Source organism: Chamaea fasciata, unplaced genomic scaffold (genome assembly GCF_029207755.1).
Source record: "Chamaea fasciata isolate MVZ Bird 193981 ecotype frontalis unplaced genomic scaffold, bChaFas1.0.hap1 SCAF_6, whole genome shotgun sequence".
Classification (NCBI taxonomy): domain Eukaryota; kingdom Metazoa; phylum Chordata; class Aves; order Passeriformes; family Sylviidae; genus Chamaea; species Chamaea fasciata.
The window spans coordinates 35,759,442-35,780,114 of record NW_027094091.1 but is presented as its reverse complement, the minus strand read 5'-3'; the positions used below and the strand labels follow the sequence as shown (position 1 = coordinate 35,780,114).

The 20,673-nt window shown below is 36.0% G+C and overlaps 1 protein-coding gene across 2 annotated transcripts; it reads right to left on the bottom strand.

Annotated features, from left to right (window-relative positions):
• Positions 1–588: 588 nt before the first annotated feature.
• Positions 589–20,639, bottom strand: FBXO8 (F-box protein 8). Of its 2 annotated transcripts, none has more exons than XM_066185966.1 (6): positions 20,449–20,639; positions 18,302–18,641; positions 16,003–16,129; positions 9,712–9,830; positions 8,057–8,253; positions 589–7,269 (listed from the first exon to the last, which is right to left on the bottom strand). In XM_066185966.1, the coding sequence occupies exons 2-6, from the start codon at positions 18,628–18,630 to the stop codon at positions 7,082–7,084; spliced, it is 960 nt and encodes a 319-aa protein (XP_066042063.1). In that variant the 5' UTR covers positions 18,631–18,641; positions 20,449–20,639; the 3' UTR covers positions 589–7,081. The 2 variants fall into 2 exon arrangements, with proteins under 2 accessions (XP_066042063.1, XP_066042062.1); XM_066185965.1 differs by having other exon boundaries at positions 18,302–18,638.
• Positions 20,640–20,673: the final 34 nt, after the last annotated feature.

The window sequence follows — 20,673 nt, the reverse complement described above, 5'->3', positions numbered from 1 at the left end:
TACACGCTATTTACTAATTTGGGGGGAAGAGGTGTAGTTTGCAAAGAAAGACTGCTCTGCTTCTCTGTGGACAGCTGTGGAGAGGCGCAGATGTGTTGGCAAGGGCAGAAAAGCTGTTATGTTACTGCAGGAAAGAGGGAGGATGACGTATGAATATAGCTGGGACCAATCTCACCTCTTCAAAACTTCTGTCTTGATCTGTATTAAAACCAACAAAATTTTAGCTTTAATGAAGTCTTATCACAGAAAATTTCCTTTGCTTTTTTCTGCTTTACTAATTTGAGTCTTTAGACTCAGGTTATAAATCCTGATTTATGACTGACAATTTAACTAAATATTATTAAATATCATTAATTTAAAATAAATTTCAATACATTTCAGAGTCTTTATTATTTTAAATAAAATCTATCTTATATTGAAAACCAGAATAATGTCTATGTTCCATTTAGATCTTCAAATTAGCCCTTCAAGTGCTGTGATTTTCAGTATAGGTTATGCAACACTATGCACATTGTGAAGACTTAATACCAACAAAGGGAAATCATATTTTACTTTTAAAAAGTTGAAAAAGGATTTAACAAAAGCTGATTACTTATCATGTGACTTGTTTATTTTATTACATATCTAAACCTTATTTATAGGGAAAAAAAAGATCCAAGCATTTCTTATCGCATTTTTGCAGTGATAGATGAATGTTGAGTATTTACTTTAATTTTTTCTGCTATTCCATGGGGGAAAAAAAAAAAAAACAACCCAAAAAGTCAGCTTTTGCTGGTACAAACCAGAAATCGTACTGTCAGGCTTCAGACAGTGTGGAACAGTAACAATTACTTTTATTGATATAAACTCCTAAGTGGAATATAGAAACAAGAAGTTACATTTAATGTGAAAAAATACAGCATCTTGATTGTTCCTAAGAAGCACGCTGAGAGATGCACTTCTTTAGCACTTGTAAAGAAGTTCTGTGATTTCCTTGTTTTAGTTGTCATGCAGGTGATAAATACTGCAGAAGGCAAGTAAATTCAAGAAGTTGTCCAGTTATAAAAGTATATTTCAGTTCAGTTGTGTTACATGAAATTATGACAATTAGCCTGAATTCTGGATATGAAGACAGGGAAGCTCCAGTTGTGAAAATACTTTTAACACAAAAATAGCTAAGATTAAAGTAATGCAAAGAATACATGTGCCATCATGCCCTGTAAAGGGGTATGTTCTGCCTGGTGCAGCAGAGGAGTAGAAACTCTTTTTCACCACCTACATCTCTGTGAAGCCTGCAGGATTTTTTGCCTGCTGAGTGAAAGGATAGAACTGGTGTACAAAGGGATCCATAGGAGTGAATGGAAGGTCAGTTTTTTGATACAGCATTATGTGGCTGAAGGAGGACTTGCATAGCACAGGCAGGCATGTTTTCTCTGAAGGGGAACGCTACTTTCAAAATTAAAATAAATCTTTTTGATATTCGACTATTTCACATGTAAGAGAACACAATGCTCAAACTGCAAACCAACAGAACAAACTTCCACAAGGAAAGCAAAGAAGACAAGTTGTAAATAATTTTCAATATCAACCTTGCATTTCAAAAGAATTACTCATCTGCTTATGTTATGGTCATATATGAGTAGTACTGCAAACTTGTCAGATTTTGGCTCTTGGCATACACATTGATGCATCTGCCTTATGTGCAACAGAACATTCCTTGTCACTCAGCAAGCTACTGGCATGCACAGTGCTCAAAGGATGAGTTCCTCTGAACAGAATACAATATACAGATTGAATATAAACCTTTCTCCAGAAAAACTTAGCTAAACAAGATTCAATACATATTTTTTTTCCCTTTTAAAGTATTTCTCTTCTGCATAGATTATAGGATTTTCCATAAGGTTAAAAAAAAATGGCTATGCTTGCTCTAAAAATTTAAGTTTGCATTGGTATCCAATGTCAAAAACAGACTACTGAAATAACAAATGAGGTTCACTTCCTCAGAATGTGTAAATGTCCCAGCTTAGAGTTAAACTTTCAACAGCTGAAAGACAATACCATTGACACATACCTGGCACTAGTTACTGGGGTTTATTTTTTCCTGGAAAGCAGTTTTGGGCGACAGAGTGGCGTCCGGGTTTCCCAGGTTGTTGTGCTGACAAACTGCAGTGGTGGTAAAGGCAGGGAGCCTGACAAAATCTCATTAATCATCTTAAATTAAATCCAACATTCCACTCCAACACTGCCAAGAAGAAAGCTAACTTTTACAAATGAATACTCTCTCTGAAAATAACTGGTATCCTGACCATATTGCTTTCACAAAAATATGCTTGATTTCTGTTACGTACACGTGCACCATTTTTAAGCTTAAAAGTGCATTTTTTTGATTGCTAGGAATCTGAAAAGTGCTTTTTGCTTGTTTTCTCTATTAGGGTCTATGAGTTAACCACACAACTGAAAACTAACAGCTTCTTTTCTTTCAGTGAATTGAAGCTTTTTTGTTTTTCTAGTATTTTAAGTACAGAAAGTTTGTTTTTAATGCAAGTAAATTTCACATAGGAAATGGAAGTATTCAGTTTAAATATTTTCTCTAAGCATATTTACATGAATAAGAAAGGAAAACTGCAAATTTACTAACATTAACAAAAACACTGAGGTGACAAAGGAGCAATGTGATCTCTTTTAGGTTTCTTACACACTTCTGTAACTACTCCCAGCTACTTGATTATGATTTAATTACACGTGGCAAGTCTGAACTTTAAACATGTCATAAATAATATTAGATTATTACATAAATTTTTATCTTACTAAAATGACCATTACATGCAGATTATAAAAGTCTGTATTTATCTTTAAGGCAAATGAAACCATAATGTGAGACACAGGAATTATTTTATATCTGTTCTTTGCCCATTTTAATAGTGCTTTTGAGCTTAGAGTGGGAGATTTTACAATGGCAGAGGACAATTCATCAGCCTTAATGTTTATTAATTTTAATACATCTGTGAAATATTTCAAAAGAAAAAAAGTCCCAATTCAGTAGAGGGCAAGTAAATCTGACTTTCCCAAATACTTTTATAATTTTGACATTTTAACATGATCAAGTAGGTATACCTCAATTTTGTTTAAGTGCTTAAAATAATACTTGTTTTCTAAAAACAGAGCTATTAATAATATCCAATTGCACAATGACATCCTTACAGAATCACACAGAATCACTAGGTTGGAAGAGACCTCCAAGATCATTGAGTCCAACCCAAGTCTCTCCTTACACAGAGAACAAAACTATCACTTCAAAAAAGAGCAATTCCTGTTGATAAACTTGTGTTAAGAACCTTAAACTGCAGAATATTGAAGAAAAAATAGGAACATTTATTTGTCCAGCTAGTCAGTTTATTATCTTAAAGCTGTATTTTGAAACTGTTTACATTTTTTCTTTTTCCAATGTGGGGGGTGGAAAGAAAAGGTTGAAGAACAGAAATTGATTTTTTTTTCCTTAATGCAAATTTCTCACTTGCTTCAAAATAGAAAAACATGTCTCAAACTTGTATTTGTTTGGGCTTCTGTATGTTGCTGCAGCTTTGATTTATTTTAAAAAGTCAAAGTTGTATAAATACGCTGTTTAGAATTAGAATGGAAAGTATTCCAGACAGAAACAGAGTTTGAGAAAGCAGATACAATCAGATGCTGTCTGTAGCTAAGCCATGTGAATATCTAATACATGCCATATTCCTTCAAAAAATGCAATCAGAGCCTCAGACTTTAATAAAAGCAAACAAGACTTGCATTTGTGTGACACTTACAAGGACACAGGTGCACTCATTTTCACAACATGAACAGAAAAATTTTCCTTCTGTCACATCTGTTTATACTGAAGTTACCAAACTTTCAGAAATGGCCATTCAGAACAATTCCAGTGTCTTTTAGGATAGAACAGAGTGTTTGCAGGGGGATGGGCTGCAGGCTTACTTCTTCCTTCAGTGTTGTGTACAGTGCATACAGTTAAGAGTTAAGCCAACACCTCATGGCCAAAGTTCAAAGGACATGCAGTGGTGGAATCGCAATAGCTTGGGAATCACTTTGCAGTTATAAGCATGATCATGCTCACATAATTTGGCTTGAGATTCTCTACCTAAGTTTTCTGAAGTGCTTGATCAAGTAGCTATTCCCACATCACATCATTTAGTGGCACCTGGATCAATGAAGTATCATTATTTTGAAGTGTACATGGAGACACCAAGTGCATTGAAGAAAACACTGCCCAAAACTTTGGTTTTTTTAAAGAGTTTTTGGAGCACAACTGAGACAATTTTTGTCACTTTTTAAGAGTACTATTACACCTGATTAAGACTTTTTTCTCCTTTTAAGACAGAAAATTTTTTAACTTCATGTAAAGTCTAGATTGCTAAAATGCAAAAAATTACTTCTCAGCCACTTTAGAGCTAGACTCGACCTGGAAAAAGGACAGAAGAAATGTCTGTATTAATTAGTTATTTCGTGGTTGTCTCTGAGGGAATTCACACTTGGCATGTTGTGCTCGCTGTTTTCTGTTACACTCTGCATTAGTAACATAATGTAAAAGCATGAGCTGGGTGGTAATCCTCTAACACTGTTCAAAATCCTGTTGTGAAGATCAGATGCTGTTATCTGCAGGTCATTAGGGTTTTGTTTTCTCCTGGACTTGTTTTATGGAAACTTGAATTGAATCATCCTGTTTCTAATTTATCTTCTTGGCTGCTACACTGGCCTTGAAGAATTCTAAACCTTGCTAATAGATATATTCATCTATTCCAGAAAAAACATGTTCTGTCTGCCTGAAGGCTTTGTTCTGTATCAGAGTAACTGGAAATTAAGAGAAACACAGACTAACAATTCATACTCTCATATTAGTGCAAAATCAAAACCAGTATCACTAATGTCAACCTAAGCATAAGTCAGAAGAGAATTAAGCCTTGCTCTGCATTTGTGGTTTGAGGAGAAAATATTTTCTAACAAGAGAAGTTCTAATTTCAAAATTCACTGAATTCTTTTTTTAAAGCGTAAAACCTTTGAGGAGTGTTTCTTAGAAAACTATATTCCGCCGTCTCCACTTCAGATGACTTTAAAGAGCCCAGAGTCATTTGTCCTTTATAGCTGGTTTTACAAAGTACGTTAGAAGTTTTCCTTTTTTTTTTTTGTAATACAGAAGTAGATAACTGTGCCTTAAATCTCCCCACTGTATCATATATTCTTAACTTGTGTTTGAGATTAATTGACCACTGCAGAATGCATCCTTGCACTTTCTGCAATACATGAAAGAACACTGCGTGAAGAGTAGTTACCCTGAGCAAGGCAGGTGATGCTGTAAACCTGTCTGGAACATGGCCACAATGCTGCTGGCTCTTGGCTTTGGCTGTGTATGCTACATAAATGCAATGGCATTTACACTCAGTTAAAGGTAATATAAAAAAGCACTTTTTCTGCATGCAGTTTGGTTTGTGGAGAAGAGTTATAAACACTTGAAATAGCAGTAATAGCTACATCTTTTTCTTCCCATCATTTATGGAGCACTTGTATGAACTGTCCTCACATCTAAAACAAACCTAACACTGTCTAGATGACAAACAGAAAGCAGCACCATAGGCAATGTGCATGGCAGTGAGGGGTCACTCCTGAATTAAACTCTTGGCTCTGCAATAGGCTTTCTAGATAAAAACTCAGATTAGTTCTGTTTCACAGATTAAGAATACCTTCCCACTTCACCTCATGGTACGGTAGGGAAAAAGAATAAATATACTTGGTAATGTATCCAGATGCTACTGATAGCTGAATATTATGTAAACATATATAATCAGGAACAGCTCTTACCTCAACTACGTGCTATGTCAACTTAAGAAAAGCACTGCTCCATGACTTGTCTGAACAAAAACTAGGCAAATCCTTATTCAATTCCTGCACATGCACAGCAGTTCCACCACTAATATTCTTCACGCTTCAGAAAATGGCAAGACACAACCTGACCAAGTAATTTTTGAAGTATTTCCATAAATTTTGAGCTGTTTAAAATCTAGCTACATGACATATTTAGAAAGTAATTCAGTATCTGACTCTCAAACAGCTCTCCAATCCTGCACAGTCACTGCTCTAATCTTGCACCGTCAGTTTTTAACAGCTTTAGCAACAAGTCATCTGGTATACATTTGCTGAGGCATTTCCATCATTGACACTTCTAGACTGAGGAAACCAGTTGAAAGCAGCAACACGTTACTCACTCCTACCACTTTCTCTGTTCAGATTTTTTCTTGCTTACTGCACTGAATAGGTGATTGTAGTTGCCCTGTTTCCCAAAAACCAGTATCTGCAAAATAGGTTATGTACGTAAATAACATAAACCTCTCTGCACTGCATGATTTCCCCTGGCTATCCCTGTAGGGCATCAGGGTTCATCTAAAATAGAGCCTGTAATCTTGAAAATTGAGTGAATAGCAGATTGGCAATATGCTAATTCAAGTTAATGAATATAGCATAAAATACCAGCTTAGATATTTTACAAGTGTCCTATCATCTCCTAGAATAAACTTTATTGTAGTATTCAGACCAACGTTCTTCTAACTTAAGTACCTGAGGTAGTCAGCATTATAAAAAAAATGCAAACAAAAGTCAAAGACTAATTTAAGAGATAAAAGGAGAAATTTTAGTTAAAATACTTTACAATAAAATAATTATGATTATAAATCTCTTTAGTTAAATATATACACATTACATGGTATTCTAAAAAGAATGAACTTATTAAAGTTTCAAGCAGATCTAACGCACAAATTCACCACTTTTTCAGCTTAGACTGTAATGTCAGTTTAACATTCATAAATGGCTGTGTCAGACTAATGGCATTGTTTTGTGCAAAACTAAAAAAAACTTATGAAAAAAAATCCTTCTGTTCCCACAGTAAATAGATAGAAAAGGTAGTTTACACATACACACACTTACACACACAAACTTTGATTGCATACAGAGGTTAGAATGACCAGCACTAAAATAACCCCCATCTCTACAAAATAATTAATATCTTGAATTGATGTAGTTTTTGAAAATTACAAATTTTAAGTGCTAGCAAATTGTGCTTTTAGGCAGCCACGTGGCCAATAAGGTAGATGTTGTCATAAAGGTGCCCTACAAAATCTTCACTAATATTCTGCGCAGCTCGTCGCGTATTTCGGATGAATTCCCTCTTTGACATTTTGTTCTTCACATGAGGGCTTGTTAGATCAATTGAAAGTAGAATCAAAGAGTAACACAGTACATAAACTGCATCTAGACAAGAGAGAATAAATAAAAAAAGTTTAAAAAAGAAACTATGATCATTAAAAGTATTTTCCCTTAAGAACCTTATGGTCTTTATCATCTAGGCTCATAATTTTATATATACATATATATATACACATATATACATACACATACAACTACTCAGAAGGGTAGCCCAGTGAAAAAAAATTCAATATAGCAAGCTTTAAAGTAGTAATTTCAGCACACTGCCAAAAGAGAATTTACAAATCTCTTATTATTTCTACATAATCCAAAAGCCACTAAGGGCTTTAAACATTTTCATTTAAACAGATTCTTGAAGTTTGTGTAAACTAAAGTCAACATCCTGTAAAACCTTATCTTTTAAATATGTAAGCAGTCCCACTGCTGAAAACTGCCTCCCCCAAGCAATTAGAAATGCTTGTTAACTTGAATGTGGCCCAATATTCCCTTTCATTTCTGTGGGACTATCCACAAGGTAAAATGTTAAGTGTGTAAGACTCTGCAAGATGAACTTCAGAAAAGAAAAACAGCTTCAAGTACAGACAAAAATGAAGATAACATGGAAATAAACTCAACTAATCAGCTAAAAAAAGAATCTCTACATTTGCTTTTTTTTTTTTTTTTTTTTTTTTTTTTTTTTTTTTTTTTTGTCCAACCCATGTGGAATGATGACTCTACACTGAACCATTTTGTAGTTTCAGAAATACTTGTTTAGGTGCTGATTTTAAAACTATCAGCACCAGTAGCATCATCCAGAAGTATAAAGACTGATCCACTGCTCATTTTTGCTTACCAGGGCTAAGGCCAAGCTCTCTCATCAAATCAGGATTACAAGCACAGAATCTGTGAGAGAACTTTGTTATGAGAGTTTCAAGGTATTCCCCACGCTCCTCAGGAGCGTGAATGTGTCTGAAGAACTCTCTCAGTGCATTTGGCAAGAACTGATTTCTGAAGTTGTGCAGCGTCACAAGGTCATCCAAAACATCTCTCCTGGCAGAACAAAAACCCATATTATTAGAAAAGTTTAACTGTTTAAATATGAAAAAGTGTAGATTTTAAAATTAAAGCTTTAGAACAGTATGAGCTTTTGTTTTTGCTAAAAGGCAAAATTATCACCAACAGCACAAAGATAATATAAACACATGTTCTTTGCCTATTTGTAGCCAAATACTATAAAACCATACATGAATCAGAACTCAAAGTTTATTTGTGTATTTAATCAAGGTCAACATAGAAGCTTTGCTTCCTTTACACTGTGACAAAAACCATTAAAAATGACAGTAAAGGGAATAGATTCATGTGTGTCACAGATTTTGATGTCTAAGCAGAAGCAGCTACAGGAGTGTCTTGTTAAAAACAGGCTTCAGTAAGGCAAAATTTGCTCATGAATATCCATCAGAGTGCGATGTTCTCAAGTGTTTTGCATGGAACACAAACACATTTAAAAGATTCAGACCACACTTATATCACCAGATGAGCAAAAGATAATTTTAAAAAAATTTGAAGCAAATTTGAAGTGAACCTAAGAATATTTTCTTATGTTTAACCTGATTTTTAGCTTGCTTGTGAGTTTCAAAATTTAGAAAAGTACTTCTTATTTTTAGTGTCTGATTATACACTGTTTATGAAGGGAAGATAAATGGCAGTAGGAGTCACTAACATTAACTTGCAATCTCATCCATTAAATGGTTTTGTATTTTTATTATAGTCTAAAAAGTTGATAAATCTGAAGTTTTACAGCACAGGACTACCAGTGGAGATAACATTACAGACTCTTTCTATTCCTTTAGTAGTCCAGGCTGAAGAGGATGAGAAGCAGGAGAGGATTCCTGCTGGAAGTGCTGTTGGCCCTGTGTTCTCCCTATTCAGGTGTAGTTACTATTCTCCTTCCCCTTTCATGATACTGCCCTACCCCAACCTGATGGCATGAGAAAGCACTGTGGAGACAGAACAGCATGCTACAGCAGAGAGAGTGTTCCCTTCTGCAGCTCCTGATGTCTCCAAGAGAATGCTCCCTTCCAATCTCATAATGTGTGTGCAACTTCCAATCAAGAAATATCAGACAACCAATTAATGGTCAGATGATCCAACATTAGTTAAAAAGCTATCACCCCTTCATAAAGCGATAACTACTTTTTCTGAATAACACCCATAAGAAAGGGAAAAAAAACCTGCCATGTCAAAAAATGCAGTAAAATATCTGTGTAAGATTTTGTGAGGATGTGAGATTTATTACTTCTAGGTGGTATTTTTGAGGATTCTTATTAAGTGTCACAGTCACATAAATACTTGAACTGAGCAACTGTTCAGATTTAGCAGAACAATTACCTAGCTGCATTTTCTTGCCTTTTTACATCCTTGAAGTGGCATCTCTACATTCAAAATGTTGTTAAATAAGGTTGTACATTGAAAATCAATAGAAAATGTCTTAAGAGAAATTTGAATTACCTTTCATCAAGGTAGATTCTCAGCTTCTTCCAATTCAGTGTTCTTGTGCAAAAGATAAACTTAGCTATTTCTTTCGGTGAATCATCTAGTATGCCTTTGGACATAAAGTAGTTGACTCCCTGAGATAAAATACATGTACATATAAATAGGTTTAATCTTCATAATGTATTTAGGAACAAGTACTGTACTTCACAATGCAGGAATGTAATCCTAGGAATTAACTAGTTTGTTTTTCAGAATGATTCCTCCTCCTCTAAATCACATTTCAACATGCAGAATACACTCTAAAATTATAAACCAAATGCAAAGAAACAATTTAGTGTTATGGTTGAGATTTTACATATAGTCATAGTAGAAAATTTTAAATTATGAACCCCATAATAAGCATGATGGTTCTTTAATAATTTCTTTATCGTGTATATCAGTATTTTGCTTTTCATACTTTTGTAATAGTATTTAAAATATTGCAGGGACCATATCCAGTAATTTCACAATTTTTGCAAATAAGAAAATCTTAGCCATAATGAGTTTAGTTTTTAACATTAGTAATTAAAACAGTAATGTTCTCACATGTATACAATGTATCACATTCAAATAGATGCATTAAATGCATTTGTTTAAATGTGTAATAATGCAAATAAACACAAGCACGCTGATTTCAAAGCATAGGTAAGTATTAACATATATAAATAAGCATACACATAAATAAGAACATTATGCCTAACATAAAAATAGTTTAAAAATACAGAATTGCATATAATTTATACTCATATTATGATTTCTAGAATTTTACACTTTGGCCAAATACACATTTCTCACAGAATAAACGCAGCAAATTTAAAGTATTTCAAGTGATATTCTGGATTCTCTCTAGTCACTGAAACATCCCAAAGCACAGAACTGTTTTCCTTACAACCTCAGAAATCAAAACTCAACTAACAGATTTAAAAAATGTCCACACTTTTCAACAGCAAAAACCTAAACCTGAGAATAACTAAACAAGTTCTTCTGATTCAGTTTGGCAGGGGCTGGGAGCAGTTCTCAGCATTTGTTACAAAGAAGTGTTACAATACTTAAGTACAATATATCTTGACTATAGCATAAGGTTGAAATGTAAAATGAGAAGGACAGTGCATTTCTGCATAGAATAATGTACCAAGGCCACAACCTAAATCACCTTTAAAATACATCTGAAATAGTTTTTCATAAATCTTCTGATATCAAACTTGACAATATTTTTTAGGTCTGCCCTTTTAGTTTACATTACAGCTACAAAAATGTAGGGGCAACCTGTCATTCAGCGTATAAACTAAACTTCCCAGTGCTCTTAAATTTTGTGTGAAAAAGAAATAAAGGACTGAGCGCAGGTTTGGAACATTTTGTGAAGAGGCTTAGTGAAACAAAGTTGCAGCTATATCAAGCAGGAAAATAGTTAGAATATATGTTTAAGTTCACAATTTAAATTACTACACCTGTAGTATTAAGGCTACAAAGTCTTTGCTTCTCTAATTCTTCTATTGCTTCTCTAATTGTCTAATTCCTTTTTCCCCCACCACACATAGTGTTTGACAAAATCTTTCCCTATGAATGCATTTTTCTCAACTCCTTCACAACTAAACAGAGTATAAATAAAATCTACTTCACCACATGCCATTGTTTTCAGTTGCTTTTTATTTCATCCTAAGCTATCAAACACACTTTGCAACAGTAGAAGCCTGATTTCTTTTTTAAGTTCTAAAATTTTGTCTCACAGCAAATTAAATTTATTTACAAGATTTACAGCATGTCATTGAATCTGCTTTTCGTAACACTGTAAATACTACCTTGAAAACCTCTCAGAACCCTTGCTTCAAATAAATCACTTTTGGTAGCTAAAATGGCGGCTTGTGGCATATATACTAACTGAAATAAGTAGCCCTACACACTGATAAAACCTATGCTAAGATTATTTATCAGCTGGTGATTCTCTTAGGAAATATTTGACTCCAGTCAGCCAGGCAGGCTGTTCTGTGCCATGATCGACCAGCTCTGAAGAGGCCTTTTTAACACTTGGGAAACACTGCAAAATGAGCACATGAAAACAGTAGTTTTTTTAATTCTGATTCAGAGCACTGTAACATTCTTAGCATTAGAGAATTAGGAAAGATGCCTTAAGGATACTTGCCTACCTTGCTCTGTGGCAAGCATGTTATCTCTGAATTTCAGACAGCTTGAGATAAAATATTAATGTATGGAACTGTTAATTTAAATTATATATGCAATTTTAAGTATAGACTAATAGTAACAACAAAAGCCATTTGTTATATTTTTATGTCATTTTTTACAGTTGCTTCTTTTTTTTCCAGGCACACAATGTTTTATCAGCCTATTCTATTACAGCACTGACACTCCTTGCTTGTTTTCTACCTGTTTCTGATAGCCTTTGATATTGTTTATATTCATACAGAATATTTAAAATGGAAAACTTTTCTTTTTCAGTGTTGGTTCCATTTCTGCATTGACTGTCTTCTTTGCTAAGAGTATTTTCTGAGCACTTCAGCACAGCAGTCAACATTAAAACTTTTGTAGTTGCCTTTGACACCTCTGTTAAGATATGCATACAAAACAAACCAGACAAATCCTAAATTAATGGCACAGAAGTTTTGAAATCAGTATCTAGTATAGTAGGGTCTCCATTTCTGTTGGTGGTTCTAGGTAACATTAACATTATTAGTAAATAAAATTAGACATGTACGGTATTGCTCTTCCCATTTTTCTAGAGAAGTACAATATCTTAATATATATCTAATGGTGCATCTTCTGGAACAATGAAGAGTATTAATGAGATCTTGTATAATGCAAATTTTTAGGATTGTTAGTTAACTAAGTTACGAATTAAGTCATTTGGTGAAAAAGGTGGACACAATATGCAACATAGACTTCAGAGTCTCTTTCACTGTATGTCTCTAAAATACAGTCTCAGTGATACAAACTTATGATGGCAGAAATTGCAAATGGAATGTGGAAATACTTTTCTTGTACACAAAATCCATAACTAATAATTTACGAGATTAAACTACTCTGATTTTAATGTAGAATTATCAAAAGGTTTCAGCTCAATGTTCTTTTCCAACTTTTTTGATAAATCACAAAAAAAGAATGTCTTTCCTCTACAACATGCACATAATATTCTTCAGACCGATAAATCAATGCATCTCAAAACTGGCTTGCTCAGTAGATCACTATGAGACAGTCTGTAGATGATGGAATGTTTACTGTGCTGAATTTCTAAGCAAAGTTTTTTGAAACTTATCCCATCTATAACTAAAAGTCAGGTAAGGTAGCTTTATACAAGTGGCTAAAAATTTATAACCAGGAAAAGGTCAGAAAAACCTGGCCTCCCTGTCAAAAACTAAGGGCAACTTGTAGAATGAGACAATCAGAAGAGTGGAAAGACAGGCTTAGTATAAGCACTGTCCTACTGTACTTTATTATTGTGCTACATAAAGGAAATCCTGACCTCACTGAAGACAGACAGTTTTGGTACAATACAGCTTCCAGAAGGTCTATAAAAAGAAATACTATTAAATAGATCAGTTAGAACCATTAAAGATGGAACAAAAAACCAGATCTTCTTTCCCAACCAAAAGATTCTTATTTGTACCTTCAGTTTCAATTTTAGCTACATAGCATTGATCCATGTAATAAATTTGACGAAATACTTTGTGGGGAGTTAGAACTGGATACAAAACAATGGGAAATAACTTCTGGTTCCTTACAAATTCTGAATCATAAGCACATGAGATGAAATGAGAACTGCATGAGAAATATTTCACATATACCATACGCTCTTTAAAATAAAATATAGCAGAAATCAGGTAGGCAGATTAAACAACAGAGTATTTATATTCAAGTGCTAATACTAACACTAAACCATCCCCTCTCTCCAAAGAAACAACAAAAACCAGGTTCCAAAATCTTGGCTACAATGGTGGTGCCACATAAAAAACCCCCACCAAAATCAACTAAACAACAAAAAAACCCCCCAAAAAGAAAAAAAAAAAAAAAAAAGAAAAAAACCCCAAAAAAACCCAAACAAAAATCCCAACCCAAACATGCACTGGAGGTTTTTTTTTGTTTTTTTCCAGATTATGTGTCATGTGTTTACGCACATCCTTTCAGCAGAATGTGAGCACCTGCTACGAATTATGCAAGCTCATGCACACAACCAACACGTTAAATTACAGCAGATATCACAACACCATGCACACAACAATGGCTAACCAGAGAATCCTACCACAAAGTGTGTAGATGCTCTTCCCTACCCCGTGAGCCACCGCTAGCTCTGGAGCTGTTGCTGTGGAGCCTGGTTACCCATTTTCATGACATGGGCGGTGTCCTTTGGAGAATCTTGCTCCTGTGGCTGTAAGTACTCCTATTTTTATAGTAATTTGATCAGGTCTGTTATCAAATGTAAAGCAGAGTTTGGCAGGAAATTCGGAGACACAGTTTGTAATAGTGGAATGTCATATCATATGTTCCAGTCACAGTGTCCTTATAATAATAATTCTGCCAATATCACAGTTGTAAACAGTAAAAGCAATAGTATTTGTGAATTCTCCTGAAACTCAGGCCCTGAATGATTCCTACCAGGCTACGGTGCTCCACAGGGAGAGAGGAACAGAGCCCTTAGGAGATACCCTGAGATACTTGTCTCTCATTGAAGCAGAGTGTTTGTACTTCTATTGTAAAATATAACCATAACGAAGAACCAAGAGTAGCATAATAAAGTTAATACCTAATTTAGGTATGCCATAAGTTAGCTCTGATTTGCAGATCTTAATTTCCTTTAAAAATAATGAATCTTCTATTAAGTGCCTTTTCTGTAGGCTACAAATGCTTTAAACATACCAAGATTACCTTACATAACGTTGAAATACAATGGCACATTACAAACTGAGATAGTTAAGTGAAAAATTATGTTAAAACAAATTGAAATACAAAGAAAAATTTGGATGGACAATGCTGCTAGCAATATACTTGAAACACTACTGAAAACATGTAAGTTACCTAAATATTGCACCTCATTTGAAAACTTTTACATTTATTACTAAATCTGTGAAAATTTTGCAGAAAAACAACACCAATCACTCAAGTGGCCAGGTGCTGATGTCTCCATGGTGTGTATCAGAGTTCAAGGCAGAGTTCTAATGACATAATACTCTCTTCGTGACTGATAAAAGTAATGGTCTCTTAATCAAGCAGAATATGAGATAAAACAAGAACTTAAACGAAATCACATTATTGCAATGATCCACTGAACTGCTTTATTTATTTTACCGCATGGTCACAAGTTCACACTTTCTGTATCGTATCAGCAGAGTGAAATTTGCTTCTAGAAGTGTTTCTTTTCATATCCCAATCCTTTTTCTACTTTGGATTTATTCAATTACCACTTCCATGTGTATATGTAACTATATGCAGGAAGTTAACAGCATTATTGTTCAATACTGTGTACACTCTTTTCCTAGGAAACATGAAGCAGGAGTCTGGTTTTATACACAAAAGACTCTCTCTGTCACTTGGGCATTAACTGTCTATCTCCCAGGCAAAAGCTGTCTACTCTCAAACTGTTTTCTTCTTTTGAAAGGTGACAGACTGAAAGCAGAAACTGACTTTTCCAGTTAGCCACATGAACTTATAAATGGAAACCTTTCAGATTGACAAGGGATTTTTTTTTTGAAGATAAATTTACGTTGTTCTATTAGGAGAGGTTATGCTCAACAAACACCCACAGAAATAAAATCTAACTGATCTTCAGGATAGTTCAGCAGTAGATCTTTTTTCATATTTCAAGATTTGCTCCTTGATAGTGGAAATACGTAAAAATCGCCTACAAGCAAATGTGATTGTCATAGAAGTAACTGGACTTTATACCTCATCCTGCTTTGCCTAAAGTGGAACCAAACTCACACTCTGCATTTTAACATTTCTATTTATTTAAGCTCATTGTTATGCTCTTACAGCTCACCACTGTCCCTTCTGTTAGGGTATCTGCCTTGTTTCTAAGTTAATATGTGGTTATGAATTTCTGGCATCCACAGAAGTGTACAGAGCACTTAACAGGCAAGTCATGTAAATGATGTACACAGGTACAATATTCAAAAAAAGACCAGAATGTGGCTGTAGCTCAGTATTAACCATCCCTACAGTAAAATGAACACCTATTGAAACTTTGGTTTTATACGGCTATAATAATAAAAAGTCACAATTATTGTAACTGTTTATTACTGTCAGCAACAGTTCACTTACCTCATCAGGGTTGGCATTAAAGGTGAGACTGCCCTCATCTAGCTGCATATACAATTTTCTAAAAGAAAATCCTAGAGGCGGATTCTTATTGTATATAGAACAGTGACCCCAAGTGGATTTGCACAACCTATGAAAATAGAATTAATCTATTATAAAAATTCCTTTCTGAATTTCAAGGATTTTACAGAAGCAAAATGTAATCAACAATGCAAAGCTAAATACTCAAACTATAGGAAAAGTTAGAAGTAGGTTGCTGTAACAGTTACTGAGTCTTTTGCCATGTTTTTCTAAAATCTTCAATTATATGACTAAAGTTTTCTTCTCATAGAGGTTTTGGTCTATTTGAGTGCAACCTCAAAACAATATCCCAGTAGGTGGCATCATAATGACAACCACACAGCAGAGACCTCTGGCACTCCTAGAACCTAGACACTGGAGAACAGTGGCAACTTGTTCTCCTGCAGTAGTATGACAGATCAAAACATTGTGTCCTTTCTTGTGCTCCAGTTGTGCAGTGAATTGGACACAATATCTACACAAAATTATGCCATTAATTCAGCATCTTCCCCATCTCCCCTTCTTCACCCAACTCTTCTTCCTCTTGTCCTAATTGGCCAGTCCCAATGACTAGATCCAGCCCCATCCCTCTCTATCTTCTACAACTTTTCAGCTTCTTTCCTGTTTATTCCACTCTGACTCCATATCTCAGTTTCATCAGTTTCTGCCCCTCATCTCAGTCTTTGATGATACCATCTGCAATTCCCATTCTACACACTCTAGATTCCTTATTGAACTGGTAGTTCTGCTTCAACACACCTGCCCTGTAACGAATTAGGAACAATGTTTAGGACCAAGCAGGTAGTCACTGGAGACATGGCAAAAATTCTGTTTTCAGCTCTGGAACCTGGGTCTTATTTGGACTGAGTTTGGAACTGCAAACACAGTACTTGCCAAAGCTTAAACACACACAAAGAATAGTGAAGATTTTTACAGAGATTATGCAAATTGAGATTTTTATTTATTGCTAAATCAGGACACATTTTCATTACCAAAAGAAATATGGTATGAATGTGAGTATTTGGAAAGATTTCACAAAAAATGATTCAACTGTTTCTCAGAATGAACATCAAGGAAAATACATATTTCTACCCCATACGTTAAGAATATATACTGCATGCAATTAAGAAGCTCTAGCATCTTCAAGCTTTGGTCTATGGAATTTATTTGTATTTAGGGTGGGTTTGATATCAAAAACTGAGCACAGTACAATGCATATTGATAAACTTAGAAGCTTACTGGTATCCTTCACTAGAATTCCTGTTTCCTATCAATATAACAGTCCCCGATAGCAGAACAATTGTGACTAAGAAGTAATGCTGCATTATCCTTTTTTCTCAGTTCGAAAGCATGATAGGAAGAGAAGCTACTTATTTCAAATGCAGCAGGGCAAGAAATAGATGAGGTGAGGAAGAGATGTAGAGCATAATAAAAGGAAAATAAACAACCTGAACAGCAACCCAACTTCTACAGTAGTAGTGCTGTCAGTTAAGGGAGAAGAAAATGTTTTGAAAGAAGTTACAAGTTTTGCTGATCATCTACTCTAAAGATAAGTATGATTTAATGAGTCTTTCCTAGTGCTGTAAAACATAAAATACCAAAGAATACGTTAATTACATTTTGATATTGCGCTATGTTGTCTGAAAGAATGTTCCTTTATTTATTCCCTAAACATACAAATTCTGCATATGCTATACATTAAAGTGGTTCAAGTGTTAGGCTGAAGAAATTTCACTTGAGAAAAAACGACTTTTTCTTTCTTCCCTCCATAACCATCTTCCAAAAAAGATACACCTAAGCTGTTATAAGTGTAGTAGATGAATTCTCACTCCTCTCCATTTGGAAGTTTGGCTGAATAGGTTTGCTTGCTTAACCTACACAACCGTTTGAAGTTCAGAGAAGTAATGATACAAACACCTGAGGTGTGCTTTGAGCTAATACAAATGTGAAGACAAGTCCCTGTTTTCACCCATGCTATCTCAAATACCAGGTGTATAAAAATACACATGTATACTTGTGCCAAGCCCACTTGTGTATGTAGTAATCTCCAGTAAATACTCCATACTAATTAGAAATCCAGAATAGCACATTTTTAAACGATGTATGTATCCTCTATATCAATCTCATTTAACTTGGGAAACCTTTGCTAAGGTCAGAAAGACAAAAAGCACTTACTGAGACAAATTTAAAATCTAATACTTTTTACTATGTCTAGGTGATACTTGTTTTTTTTTGTGCTTACCCTTGCCAGAGGAGCTCATCATTAGCAAGATCCTGCCAGACACATGATGCTAGACAGAGATCAGTTGCATTCAGGTATGACAAGATGGTAAAACTAAGCTCTGGTGGCAACATTTCCAGGTTAATGAATCCTTCTTGTTCTTTAGATTTTCTCGTTTTCAGCAGGTGGTAGATGTCAATGCCTCCTTGGGCTTGTTTGCGGTGGCTTGTATTGGAAACATTGTTAGCAGGTATCCTCCTACCATGCTCTCTGGTAAGATAGCCTTGTCCACTGTATCCTTGCTGTTGCAATTGCTGGTTTCTAGCAATTCTCCAGAGTCCCTGACCCATCTGCGAGCCTGCTGGACATAAAATCCAGATTAGATGTTGACAGCTATTTATAAACACCTGTAAGACATACTCAGCACATAAGTAAAATTTTAGGACTGATCTGAACAGGTAAAGTGAGTTCTGTCAATGTTACATTGACCAGGTAATCAGTCTTCATGAGGCAACTGAAAAAATACTGAAAATAAAACCCATTAAAAAAACCCCTAGAAGATATTTTTCAAAAGTTTCAAAAGTTTGAAGAGCTACAAAATTAACAATAGGCTTCTTCCCAGAGTACCAAATATTATCTATATCCCATGCAAGTTAAGAAAACTTAGGCTTCAGAACATTTGGAATCTTCAGACTTCCTTCAAAATTTAATAAAAACCCCCTTATTTAGAGTCAATGAAATACTATAAAACATAGGGAGAAATAAAAATGTATTGGGTAGCACAGTGACTGACACTGAAACAAACTTTAACAACTTCAGTGATAATGCAGTAAGGATTTTGAGTGCCCAGAAACAAGTGAATAAGTATCTTTTCAAGCTTCCTTACCTGGTAGCATAACATAAAGCCTTGATAATAAGGTAGCCACATACTTATACAAAAGATATTACTGTAGAAATAGTATAAAAAGCCTTTTTATAATGTAAAAAAGAAATTAAAATTATATTTGCTATTTTAAGGACCAACTGATGAAATTTCACAGAAGAAACAAAATGAGACAGAATTTAAACCAGTCTAGAACCAGCTGCTGAAAATCCACAAGCTCTGCTATTTGTGTAGCTATTTAGCAGCTTATATGCCATTTGTTATAACACATATAATTTTTCCTATCATGTAATTACTTTCAGCTTTGTAGTAATCCAGGATGAATGCTTTCAGAGCTCATCATCGTTAAAGATGAGCAAACCCATTGTAATAAAGCCTTTTAAGTAATGGCGTCAAAACCGATACTTTTAAATTATTTTGAACATATATTTTTAATCTTCAGATTCAGTATGCCACTCAAATGCATGTTTTCAAACTTCTAATAATGTAATTTTATCTAGTAATTGAAACCTCTTGACAGCTTGGCTGTAGTAACGACCACAGTAAAAATAACATCAAGCTTGTTTATAAATCGCTGATCTTCTCTAGGCCTGTCTGCTATCTATCAAAGTCTGATTTAAATTCTAATTGTGTCTTCCTCATGTTACTTTGCTACTGCGTAATAAATTCTTTTGCAGTGTGTTGACAAGCGTGATCGGATGCTAAAAGTAATCTGGATTAACGCTGCATAAGTACTGGATTCTACTTCATTAAATAAAAACCAACATGCACTTTAGATATTAACACTCTTCACTTTATGGTAACCGAGCCCTACAGCTGCTGCTTTGCAGCCACGATTATCCCAACAGGAAAACGTCCCTTCCTTCGATGCAAGCCTATAAAAGCTGAAGCTTCGTTCATAGCAGCTGCGTTGCAACCGAGGCCTGCTGGAATCCCCCGTAACATGAAAGCTCTTCAATCCCGACGCCGGGCAGCCGGGCTGGCGGGTGGAGGCACAGCCCGACCCGCAGGCCCAGAGCCGCCCCAGGGACCCCAGAGCCGGAGCTGCCTAAGGCCACACCACGTCCCGAGCAGCTCCGCAGCCGTGCCGCCCCCGCGCCACTGCTCCCCGCGCAGAGCGGCACCGGGACCCGGCCCGGGCACGGCCGCCCCGCTCTGGGGGCAGCGGCGAGCGCGGCCGGCGGGTGCCGCCCCCCGGCCCCATTGGGCCGCTCCCGAAGCCCCGGCTGCCCATTGGCCGCGCCGCCCGTCCGTCCGCGCCGCGGGGGGCACCCGCGGGCCCTACCTGTGCCAGCTCGGCTCCAACCGCCGCCGCGACGAGCCCGGCCCGCCTCCGTGCGAGGGCCGCGCCGGGCGGGAGGGGCTGCGCGGGCCCGGCGGCGGGGACAGGCGGACAGGCCCAGGGAAGGAGCCTCGGCAGGGAGGCCGTGCCCGCCGCCGCCGCCCCGACTCCTACCCGGGCAGCTCTGACGTCGGCTGTTGTTGCTGGAAGTGACGTGGGCGGGGCGGG